The sequence below is a fragment of the Gracilinanus agilis genome, chromosome 3, assembly GCF_016433145.1.
Source record: "Gracilinanus agilis isolate LMUSP501 chromosome 3, AgileGrace, whole genome shotgun sequence".
Taxonomy (NCBI): Eukaryota; Metazoa; Chordata; class Mammalia; order Didelphimorphia; family Didelphidae; genus Gracilinanus; species Gracilinanus agilis.
Genome location: NC_058132.1, coordinates 295398072 through 295411032, shown reverse-complemented (window position 1 = coordinate 295411032; position 12961 = coordinate 295398072). Strand labels below are relative to the sequence as shown.

General features: G+C 34.0%; 1 protein-coding gene across 1 annotated transcript in view; it reads left to right on the top strand.

Annotated features, from left to right (window-relative positions):
• The window catches only part of THSD7B (thrombospondin type 1 domain containing 7B), a 932487-nt gene that overhangs the window by 259202 nt on the left and 660324 nt on the right, over positions 1-12961 (top strand). Inside the window, exon 4 of the mRNA XM_044666609.1 lies at positions 197-366. Within this exon, the coding sequence (XP_044522544.1) occupies positions 197-366 (170 nt within the window). The remainder of the gene's footprint in view (positions 1-196; positions 367-12961) is intronic.

The window sequence follows — 12961 nt, the reverse complement described above, 5'->3', positions numbered from 1 at the left end:
CTATGTTGCAGGATAAATTAAAGAACCAATAGACATTTCCTTGCAAGGGTGACAAATGATTACTTTGTGAAAGTTCTTCATGAATGAACCTTACATTAAGCAATTTCATGTCATGAAGTTTTCTTTTATTGGGGGAGGGGACAAAGACCTTTTGAATTTCCTTTCCTACTTTTAAAAATAAATCTAATCCAAATAGGTATTCTTGGAAGACCTCTGAATGGAAAGAATGCCAAGTCACTCTTCTCCTAGAGCAGCAAGATCCCCACTGGCACACAACTGGACTCCTCTGTGGAGGTGGGATCCAAACCCGGGAATTGTACTGTTCCCAGAGTACCACAGAATCTTCAGGACAGAGGTTAAAGGAAGGTAAGCAAATGGTCCTCATACTACACATTTTTTTCTGTAGAAAATGTACAGTAAAGCATGTTAGATCCCTGTCCTAACTATGTTAGGAGCCAATCTGTCATGATTATCATAATAATTCAGAAATTCTAAGTGTTCCTCATCTCTTTATAGTGATGTGTTAGAAAGACATTTAGATTTATTCTTTTAAATGCCTGGGATCTAGATGGTAAAGAAGTTCAATGACTTGCCCAAAGTCAATCAATATAAACAACGAATGTTAAAGACAAGGTTAGTCATCTTTTTTCCTGAGTCTCCAATAAAATAGGGTTGGCAACCTTTTGAGGGAGGAGGACCATTTATTATGTGTGTGCATGGGTAATATAACTTTTAGATGGTACTTGGCATGAGTTGTATTTTTTTTTTGCCTTTACTCTCTAAGATTACTTTCCATCTAGTTGGTATGTGTGTATGCTTAAATATAGATTTACAAAGAGGCTGATATTCATATTATCTACCTATATAAATAGAGAGTATTATATATATATATATGTATATAATAATGTACCAATTTTTACATATTTTCCCCATAACAATATAAACTTTTTGAGGACAGGGATTATTTTTATGGTTTTTCTTTTTGTCCTCAGCATGTAACTCAAGGTCTATTATATATAGTAGGTGCTTAATAAATGCTTGTGGGTTTGTTTGATGATAGCTATCAAGAGAGAAGGGAAAGGAACAAACCTTTTTTAACTGTACCATTTTTCAGACACTGTTAAGGGCTATATCAGTAGTCTCAGTTGATCCTCACAAAAATCCTGCAAGAAAGATGCAATTATTCCTATTCTATAGTTGAAAAAAACCAAGGAAGAAAAAGGTTAGGAGACTTGCCCAGGCTCATACAGCTGGTAAGTGTCTGGGTCCAGATTGAAACTCAGATCTTCCTGACTATAAGCTCCACATGACATGCGCTATGGAAATTTTAAAGTTGTATACTTAATTATTTTAGGAAGTCAACATTTCATAATTTAATTGGTATGACTACTTCTTCACCTAGGCAAAGAACCACATCTTTTTAATTAGTAGATGATCTTTAAGAGTTACTGTGGCAAAAGTTCCATTGTCCTTACTTACTTAAAGGGTGTGAACTTTGTGAAGGACACATATTGACTGAAAATTCTGAAAAGAATACCTACCCCAAAATCAGTTGGTATCTTAAAAATATGTTTTACCTGAATTATCCATAGAAAGCTTACAAAATGATTTATATACGAGTTTTTATTCATTTCTTTTCCTTTGAGTTAAATCATTGTTGTGTTCTTGAAGTAACTACAAATAAACTATATTTAAAGAAAATAAAAGAAATTTTTTCTTTAGAAAATGTTATATGTAATTATTGCCTGTTGTGTTTTTGAAAGTGTAGATGGAAGTGGATTTAAAAAATAACATTGCTTTATAAACTGACAGCTCACCCAGGTTTTCACTTTTTCCTAGAAAGTACAAAGAAACTTGGGTGCTTAATCCATTCTTTCTTAAGGATTCTATCATTCTCAAGAAGAAAAAAAATAACTGGCATTCCATGTGACTAGAAGGGGTAGGGTAATTTAAAAATATGGATAATTAAAAATTCTGAAAGAACTTTAGAAATCCATCCATATAGCAACAAAAAGGAAAAAAAAAATTGAAGTCCAATAAGTCAGTAACTTGCCAAAGGTTGTATTGCTAGATAGTGACAAAGGCCAAAACTAGAACACAAGACCACCTATTTCTTGAGTTATTACTTTCTAATACCTATGTTGTTTTTTGGGAGGGAAATAAAACACATACCTAGAGGCAAACACTGACAGAATTATTCAGTTAATGAGTTTAACTTTTTAAACCTAAAATTTTAAAGTTTGCACATTTGGCAAAATTTTAATGTTCTTTTGGAAAGTGTTTCAAATGTTTGAACCAGTAAATATTTCCTTTGGCCTCATAAAATAAGTTCTGTTTCACATAGATACTTAAAATTTCTGGCAAAGGTATGCAATTCATTTGACAAAGTGTTATTGTACTTGTAGTGATAGTAATAGATTTGTGTTGATTCATAATACTTTTGTATTTTCCCCACTTATAACTATGGCATGTATTGTGAAGTGATCATATTGTAATGGTGATGCCCATGACAGCAATAGAGAAGTTTTGACAATGGCAAAGTTTGGAGGGAAAGAAAATAGTTCAGTTTTTCACATGTTGAATTTAATATTTCTATGAGATATCTAGTTTATGATGTCTAGTATACAATGGAAGATGAAAAACTGAAGGTCAACAGAGAGGTTAGGGCTGAATAAGTAAATATAGGAAACATTAACATAGAAATAATCATTAAATTAATGGGAGCTGATCAGATCTCCAAGCAAAGTAGTCTAGAAGGAGAAAAGAAGAGGGCCCAGGTTAGAGTCCTTTGTGGTACCTATGGTTATTGGGTATAATCTGGTTTAAAATCCAGCAAAGACGACAGAAAAGGAGGTATCAAATGAGTAGAACTATGACAAAATAGTTTCCCAAAGACCTAGAGAGGAAAGATTATCAAAGAGAAGAGGGTGATAGTTTAAAAGATTGAAGAGATGTTTAGAGATGAAGATTGAGAAATATCTTTGGATCTATCAATAAAAGATCACTGGTAAATTTGGAGAATGCTTTAGCTGAATGCTGAAATCAGAAGCCAGATTATATAGAGGTTGGAAAAGGAGAAGAAATGGTGACACCTATGTAGAACACCTTCTTAAGGAGTTTATCCACAAAGAGAAAAAAGATGTGTTGATAGTTAGTGAGGATCAAAGGATCAAAGTGAGGAAACATTCATGTTTGTAGGCAATGGAGAGAAAGAGTCAGTAGCTAAGGAGAGATTGAAGAAAAAAGGGAGAATGGGTGTGATGTAGAGGGCAAACTATTTGAAGAGACAGGACTGAGGCTATGGTAATAAGAGAGAGCCTACAATAATTTAGGCCTCAAGGTAACTTATTCAGGTCTGGGATTGGGTCAGCTCCAGAATTAGTGTGGGTGTTGAAGACTTCAGGATCAATTCCATTAAGATATTTCATAAGGAAGGAAGGGGTCTGCTTAGAGGCATCTGATTGTTTTTCCATCTTTAAGATTCCAGCCACAGAGATGCCAAACTTCCAGGAAATTGAAAGGTTCAAGGCTAGAAGATTCCACATAAGCTTTTCTTAGTCCTTCTTAGAGGCACTTAATACCTTAACTCGGAGATTACTCCCAGTTTGTTCTGTATCTTGCTTGTACACAGTTATTTCCATATTGTCTCTTATATTAAAGCATAAGCTCCTTGAGAAAGAGGGACCTTTTATTTCATTTTCTTTGAATTCCCAGAGCACAATTGCCAAAACATGGTAGATGCTTGATAAATGCTAGTTGAGTGACTGAGTGATAAAAGAAATTGTCTACAGAAGGACAAGGCAGTTAAGATGGGATTACTTGTTAGGAGATGATATGAATAAGGAATAGAGAGACTATTAAATAGAGAAAAAGTAATCAAAAATACTAGAATTTTTGTTTTGTTTTGTTTATTTGCTTATGTTTATTTTTCTCCTCAGATATCAACTTTCCTATTATTCAGGAAATGAATAATTCAATCTAACCTTCATTTCAATCCTCAAATTCTTTAAATGCACTACTGTTTTCTTATATACAGTTGTATCTCCAATCTTCCTGCTGAATTCCAAATGACTTGCTGAAACCAATTAATTAGAGAGCCATACACATTTAGCAGAATGCAAGTCCATCTATATGGAGTGATTTTATTTTGTTTTTAGGGATAGGTAATGATCTTAATTTACTCCAGGTAAATGGGTCCAAGAACAAAAAATTATCTGAAGTTTCCACATTGTTAATTCCTTTGGGTAAAAATAATTGAAAAATTTAATATAAAACTATTCAATCTGGATAGTTAATACAAGAACTATTATGCTATACTGTTACTTTTTCATAAACTAGTTTATCAGTTTATTTTGAACTTTACCAGTAAGAAAATGGGTTATGTACATTTTAATGAGAGGAATGGTGGTCTGGAAAGCTCTAGAATAATAAATGATGGACATATACTAGACAAGCTCCATTGGGGTTCTCTAGTGTTGGATTCAAAATGAACAGGAAGAACCTGAATATAGAAGGCAGCAAAGGATGCTACAAAATATGGAATGAAGCCCATTATATTTATGTTACAGTTTTACCTATGGGCATCCTTGAATATACCTTACTTCATGCTTTTTCTTTTCATCTTGTTCTGTTCCAACAAAAATTTGTGTTAAACTTAAGGCTTCAGTACCTTTTGAGCCAACACTGTATAGTATAACAAACCCTAGAATTAGTATCTATTTTGTACCTGGGTCCTATCTTAAATGTTGGGGATTCAAAGGCAGACAAATCAGCCCTTGCCCTAAAGGAGGCTACATTTTGCTGATGGAAAATGACATCTGTACTGATAAGAAATTATAAAATTCGTACAAAATAAATTCAAAATCATTTGGGAAGGTGTACTATTTACTAAATGAGGAATCAGAGGTGTTTTTTTTAAACAGGAAGTTTTTTATTTATTTAAATTAAATTATGCTTATTTAAATTTTTTTCCATGGTTATATGATTCTTGTTGTCTCCTTCCTCTCTTCCCTTTTACTTCCTGGAGTTGACAAGTAATTCCACTGGGTTATACATATATTATCACTCAAATCCTATTTATATATTATTCATTTTTGTAATAGAGTAATCTCTTTAAAACCAAAACCTCAAAACATATACCCATATAAACAAATGATAAATCATGTTTTCTTCTGGATTTCTACTCCCACAGTTCTTTTTCTAGCTATAGATAGCATTCCTTCTCATAAGTCCATTAATGTTGTCCTGGATCATTGCATTGCTTTTATTAGCAGAGTCTATCACATTTGATTGTCCTGCAATGTTTCAGTTACTGTGTATAATGTTCTCCTAGTTCTGCTTATTTCATTCTGCATCAGTTCATGGAGGTGTTTCCAATTCTTATAGAAATCAAGCAATTCATCATTTCTCATAGCACAATAGTATTCCATCACCATCAGCTACCACAATTTGTTTAATCATTCCCCAATCAAGGGACGATGCCTCATTTTCTAATCTTTTGCCACGACAAAAAGTGCAGCTATAAAAATTTTTGTACAAACAGAATCTTTCCCATTTTTTTATTCCTTTGAGATACAAACCCAGTAGTGATATTGATGGATCAAAGGACATACATTCTTTTAAAGCCCTTTGGGCATAAGGAATTCAAGTTTTAAATAAGGTGATCATTAAGTTGTCTTTCAGTTCTTAATCTTATGATTCAAAAGTTATGGAGAAGGGTGAAGTTGCAAGAAGTTCATAAAGGTGATGAGATACTTGGGAGAAGGACATAATCCCTTGCTATGTTTGCCATTCTTTTAGATATGCTTTTCGGATTCAAAGATACTGGATGGTTTGTCATTTTCTTCTGTAGTTCATTTTATGAATGAGAAACTGAGGAAAACAGGGTTAAGTGACTTTCCCATATGAATACTAGTGAGTATTCAAAGCCTCATTTGAACTCAGGAAAATGAGTCTTCCATGATTCAAGGCCTGAGCACTCTATCCATTGCACCATCTAGATGCCCACTTTCACATATACTATCCCATTTTACCCTCACAGCCAATTTATGAGTAGGGCAGACAGTACTATACCCATTATAGCTGAGGAAGCTGAGTCCCAGGGAAGCTAGTTAATAACAGATCTGGGTTAAAATCTAGGTCCCTGGATTCCAGATGAAAGCACAGTTATAAATATTTTAACGTCATTTTAACATAATTATGGACTCTCTTGCACATGATTTAGTAAAGTAAGTCAAACAGGCAAGGAAGTTTAATGCAGTGAATGAAACAGTTCAATGAAAACCCTATTAAAAGCATAATGCCACTTATCTCTATTGATTTTCAAAGGTTTAATATAGCTTTCATGGAAAGAGGGATCATCAGAATTTTTTTTCTGTTGGGTAACATATACAGTTCCTATTAGCTGTTTTGTATCTCATTATTATCATCACAAATATATGTCAGCATGTGCCATATCAACTTGAGAGTTTCTCTCTGGCTTATGTTATACCTCAAGAGAACAATTGAATTGCCATCACAAAGTACAAGGCCATATTCACCCAATTAAGGAGGCAGAATTTGAATATGTTTCATCCTTTTTCTTGCTAGCATACCAGTAATGAAATAAAGGTGAAAAAAATGGCAGAAATTCTTGAATTTAACTGCTATACAACCCAACTATTCAATTATATTAGAATTTAGTCAAGAAGGGTTTTAAATAGCTAATCAGTTTTTGAAAATTTGTCTTTAATTTAAAAAAAAATTAAAAATACCCTATAGGACTGTGCCTTTCATTCCCTGCTATCTTCTGCTAAGCTTGTGTTTTGTTTCTGTTTTTTTTATTTTTTTTAATTTTTTTGTCACAGTGGTGGTTGTTTCCTTTTAGTAAAACCAAGAGTTTAGTTTTAAGCTGTTGCACAATCTAAGAAGAAAAAAAAAAGGAACTAAATTTAAAAATGTGATCAAGAAACAAATATATATATCTTGTGAATCATGTTTACATTCATTGTTATTGTGGTGGTGTTTTTCAGCCCTCTTTGGCTCTTTATTACTTCATTTGGGGTATTCTTGGTAAAGATAAGGAACCAGTTTGCCATATCATTCTCCAGCTTGTTTGACAGATGAAGAAACTGAGGCAAATAGTTTTAAGTGGCTTGCCTATAGTCACACAGCTAATAAATGTCTGAATCCAGATTGAACTCAAAAAGAGGAGACTTATTGACTCCATGCCTCAGCAGTCTGTCCCCTGTGCCAGCCCACTGCCTATATGTCCATCACTTAGAAATGTGCTCAGGAAATAAATTCTTACCTTTTGACTCAGGCTTTCTTTCATAGGAGTTCCAATTTGAATGAACTTGAATGGTTATTTAGCACAACCCATAACTGAAAAAAAAATTCCCACTAGAATTCACTTAACTAGCAGTCAGCTAACTTCTGCTTAAATTATTCCTTGCCACATGATTCTGATCTTTCAAACAATGCTATTAATTTCCCAGAGTAAAAAAAAAAGTATTGTATTATAAGTTGTCTTTTTATTAGCTTAATCATTGGCTTTTGGGCTTAATTTTGAGACTAAGAACTTTAATCAATTACTAGTTTTGGGGGATTTCCCATGGTCCCTTTTCTTTTAGTGACTTATAGGAAGAGAGAAAAAACATTTTTAATGATGAAAGTTATTATATATTATGGTTATTCCTTCCCTTGGTAGAGATACTTTGGTTGAGGCTCTTCATGAGTTGATACATTTCAAACAAAATCATTACCCATGGCAACACTTCTGGTGGTGTACCTGTCTACATTTAGCTGGACTGTCCTTTAAACATCAAAAAATGGACCCTTTGCTGAGGTAGTACTCCAAGGTTTGAAAATATGATAGGACCTCTTAGACCTGATGGAAGGGGTCAGCCAGTGAGTATTTGACAACAGATTTTCCAGGAAAAAAATACTAATGACATACTTTTAGATTTAATCTGCATTAATGCTTTATTTTATCATTCTCTTAAGTTCAGAAAATTGGTAAAATAATAAATCAAGCCCTGATTTTTAAAAATCTATCTGCTATCTAAAAATCAATACCATGTATTAGTTCTAAGGCAGAAGACTAGTAAAGGCTAGGCAATGGAGGTTGTGACTTGTCCTGGGTCACATAGATAGGAAGTGTCTGAGGCCATATTTGAATCAAGCCCTGAGTTCTAATGTTTGCCAACTTCTGAGATGTAAATGTTCCCATTAGCCAGTATGAGCTAACTCCAGCACATCTCTCTCTGCAGGGAAAGGTAATGTTGCAGGCTGATGAAATTCCAGGTACTGAAGGAGTTTCATGAATAAGATAGCTAGGAATAAAGATTGGCCCATCTGGGCCCTTCCCCAAAATGGAAGCCTCTGTACCTAAATTCAGTGTACAATGGAGATGTCACTCTTATCCATTTAAAATTTTAAAAAATAATTTTCTATTTGCATCTTTTATTTTTATATTGCTAAAATTCCCATGTCCCCCTTTCCATTCCACAAAGCCATCTCATATTTTTAAAGGAGAAGAATAGGGAAGAAAAAAGCTTTCCAGACTTATCAATGTATTAAAAAATCTGAAAATATATGTAATGCCTTATTCTTCTGGACTTCCCATCTCTGCAAAGGAGTGGGGAAGAGGTGTTTTTCTTTTTTTCCCGCATATCTCTTCTTTGGAGCCATGTTTGTTCTTTGCAATTTTGCAACATTCATTTTTAAGGTATTGTGGTCATTTTTTTCCCAATTGCATTGTTGTAGTCATTGTGTGCATGTTTGTATGTATAGTTTTCTTGGTACTATTTACTTTACTCTGCATCCATTCATATAAATCTTTCCATGCTTCTACTCTTCTTCTCTTAGTATCTCTATAGTACTAATGTACCACTAACCATATTCACTTACCATATACAATTAGCTCATCCATATTTAGATTTCATATAATATTTTCCCACTTCACTTCTCAAATATTGTTATTAATTAAATGCCTCATTGGGTTTTTAATATACTATACTTTCAACTATTCTTTGAAGTTCTGATATCTAATATTCATGAAGAGTTTGGAATAAATTAATGAATGAAAAATATTTATTAGGTATCTTGTATATGGTAGGCACAGTGCTAATTGTAAATATAAACATATTTTATACACATATAAAATGAGGCAACCTATATATTCAAAGAGCTTGTTTTGTGAAAGTGAGCAAAGAACATAATGGCCAGGGAATGGAGTTTTGATTTGAGTTGTTGAGTTGATTTATAGCATAGCCCTTTCAAGAAGAAATAGATTGATTTGATTAATATACATAAATTTAGACGTGGAATTAGGAGAGAGAGAGAGATAAAGAGAGAGAGACAGAGAGAGAGAGAGAGAGAGAGAGAGAGAGAGAGAGACAGAGAGAGAGAGACAGAGAGAGAGAGGGAGGGAGAGAGAGAGAGAGAGAGAGGGAGGGAGAGAATTTGTATATCTCTGTAGTTCTTGGCATATAGTGGATATTCATCCAATACCTACTTTTGCAATTGTACAGATTTGCAATGTACAGAAAGGGGATAAAAATTCATAATTTTCTGGTCTCTAGTTTTACACCTGAGCTGGATTCAACTTTTGGTACCAGTTTTACAATGTGTTAGATTGGTTTTAATCATTCTAATGGACATTAGCCATGGTGACCATAGGCCCAGAGGAGATTGCAGGCATTGTGCTAAAGCAGTCCACCATCTTTGTTTGAAAGCCCCACAAAACCATGGTGCCTGGGCCATAAGAAAGATTTAGAACTAGGACTGTGTTTCATAGGAACCAAGCTAATATATGATCCTAATCCCTTTAACCTCCCCAGACACTAAAATGATTCAGGGTCTTGCTGTTGGAGGAGTAAGTTTGTGTATTTGTTATTATATCTTCTAAGGCATAAATTCCTTTATAAGAAAAATCATTCTTGTCAAAGAAATAAGCATTTATTAAGCACCTACTTTGTGTCAGGCACAGTGCCAAGTATTGATAATAAAAAAATGCAAAAAAAAATTTAGAGATAAGAAGATGAATCCTAGTCATGGGGGACAGTCAGTGATAATGCTTGGAGGCAGAAAATAAAGCATCAAGCAAGAAACAGAAAGGAGGACAATGTTACATCATGGAGTACATGGAGAAGAGTAATGTATTAAAAGAATGGAAACATAAGACAACAGGGTCAAGATAGGAAAAGACTTGAATATCAAATGAAGGATTTTGTAATTGATCCTGGAAGTGAAAAGGTGCAAGTGTAGTTTATTGAATAAGGGAATCATAAGATCAGCCCCTTTTTTAGGAAAATCAATTTGATGGTGTTATAGCAAAAAGCTTATAGAAATATTATAGCTTATAAGAATAGAAATATTATAGCTTATAAGAATATTATGGCCAAAAAGCTAAACTTGGCAATTAAGCAGGGAGTTTTGGATAACGTTATGCCCAAGCAGGTCAGTTATCTCTCTGACTCAAGGTTCCAGGGACCCAACTCCTGGCTGACAGCCCAGGGACACAACTCCTAAGCAGAACAACCTTGAAGATTAAGTCCTGCGGCACCTGGAAGCATCCCCTACTCCCTCTATCTAACTATTAGCTCACCCTAAGACAAAGGCACCTATATCCCAGAAACATATATATTCCCTCTTCTGATTGCATGCTTCGGGACTCTCTTTGATGAGTTTCCCCAGTGCGTACTGGCAATAAAGCTTTCTCCTGCTTTGATTGCATTGTCTCGTGTGTTCCTCTGGAGGCCACCCATTTTGAACCCTAACAATGGGTAATTGGTGGATAGGGTGGTAAGAAATCTGAGGCACAAATGTCAGACAAAAGGCTCTTATAATAGTCCAGGTTTAATAAAGTGATTAAAGTCTGCAATAGAGTGGTAGAGATGTTAGAGGACTGAATGTGGCATATGTGAAAATTTCACAAATATAGAAAGGATAAGACGACAACTGATTTGGATATGAGGAAAGAAAGTGTGATGATTTGAGAATAACATTTAGGTTACAAGTTAGAGTGGCTGAGAAGATGGTAGTACCCATCACAGTAATAGGAAAGTTAGGAAGAGAGGAGAATTTGGGGGGGAAGATAAAGAGTTCAGTTTTGGATGTAGTAGGAGGAGACAAATTGTGGGTCTGGGTCCATTATTTCATCAGGTTGGGGAAGGGAAATTCTAGTGTAACAATTCTCTGTATGAATGTAGTTTATCAGTTCTTTGTTTACAATTTTAGAGAGTTGCTCAGGACACTGAAAAGTTAAATGACCCATCCAAGTGGGGTCATCGGCTAGAGTTTAACAGAGAATTGATTAGAACCGAAGGTTTCCTCACTCTAAAACTGTCCTTTAATCCACTATATCAAGAAGCTTCTTGATAAAAAAAAAAAGGATCAGATAAAGATGTAAATATCACAATGTTCTAATAAAAATCTTGATTTTTATTTATTAATCATTTCCTTTATTTCACACCCTATCTGAGTGATGGAAATCCTTTGATATTTGAAATCAAATAATTTGACTCAAGGCCTGAACAAATTACTTAGGCAGTTGCTTAGGAAATGATTAAGATTTCCTCTATATAATCATTTAGACAGAAAAATGAAAAAACCTCCTCATGTAGCTATTGAAATGTGTTACCCATTTTCATTTATAGCAGGAAGTTGAAGTCAGATCATGATATTAATTTATATTTGAGACTACTACAGCAAATAGTGAGTTTATTAGTAGTAATGCTTAAGTTTGAAACTTGCAGCAGAAACAATGATAGTATTAGAATTTTAATATTTCTTTTTGCTTTATACTAAGAGAAAAATGGAAAAAATATAAGTTATAATTAACCTTCATTGATTAATAGCAGAGAATCTTATCACAGTTCATAACAGGCCAAGAAAAATATGATATTTTGCTACTAATCTTTTTTACCTGGCATACTCCTTTAATTATAAGGATCATAATTATGGGAGTAAATCAGCAAATAGGAGCAGATAGTAATTATAACAATGTAAATTATTGAGGGATTCATAAGCAAAAAAAAAATTAGGTTAGCACAAGTGGTAGTGAATAAGATCATAGAGAATATGAAAGTGTCTCAAGCCTTGAAGAAGGGCACACTTCCTCATTTTCCTAAACAAATAATCCTTTAATCCATATTTTCCAAAACAAAAAAAATGGCCCTTTATCAGTCCTCATACCTCTTGATCTCTCTGGAGCATTTCTCACTTTCTGTTACCTTCTCTTCTTAATATTCTTTCCTCTCTGGATTTTCATGATTTTGTTCTCACTTCATTCTTCCTGTCTGACTTGAGATTTCATAGTCTCTTTTGTTATTCAGTCACATCACATTCATTAATTGTGAGTATCTTCCATTGTTCTGTCCACTGATCCCATCTCTTTTCTCTCAAAATTATCCCCTCCAGTTCCATTATCATTATCTGTACAGATGATTATGTCTATCTATCTCCTATCTATCTATCTATCTATCTATCTATCTATCTATCTATCTATCTATCTATCTGATTTTCAGTNTCTATCTATCTATCTATCTATCTATCTATCTATCTATCTATCTATCTGATTTTCAGTCTCACATCACCTACTTTTATTTGGACATTTTGAACTGGATATCTGATTGGTGTTTCAAATTCAACATGTCCAAAATAGAACTCATTGATGTCTCACATTTCTCATATTCAATCACTTTTCAAATCTAACAAAATTTATTCCTTAACAATATCTTGTATAAATGTCCTCTTCTCTTAACTCATGTGGCTTCTGCCTTATTTTAAGTTCTCACCACTTCTTGCTAGGGTTACAGCAATAGCCTTCTAATTAGTCTCCTCCATTGACTTTACTCACTCTAATCCATCCTGCAAAAGTAATTTTCCCAAAAATATTGGCTTGTTCAGAGCCACCTGCTTTTTTTTGCCTCTCCCCAAAAAGTATACACAACAAACTACAGTGGTCCCAATTATCCTC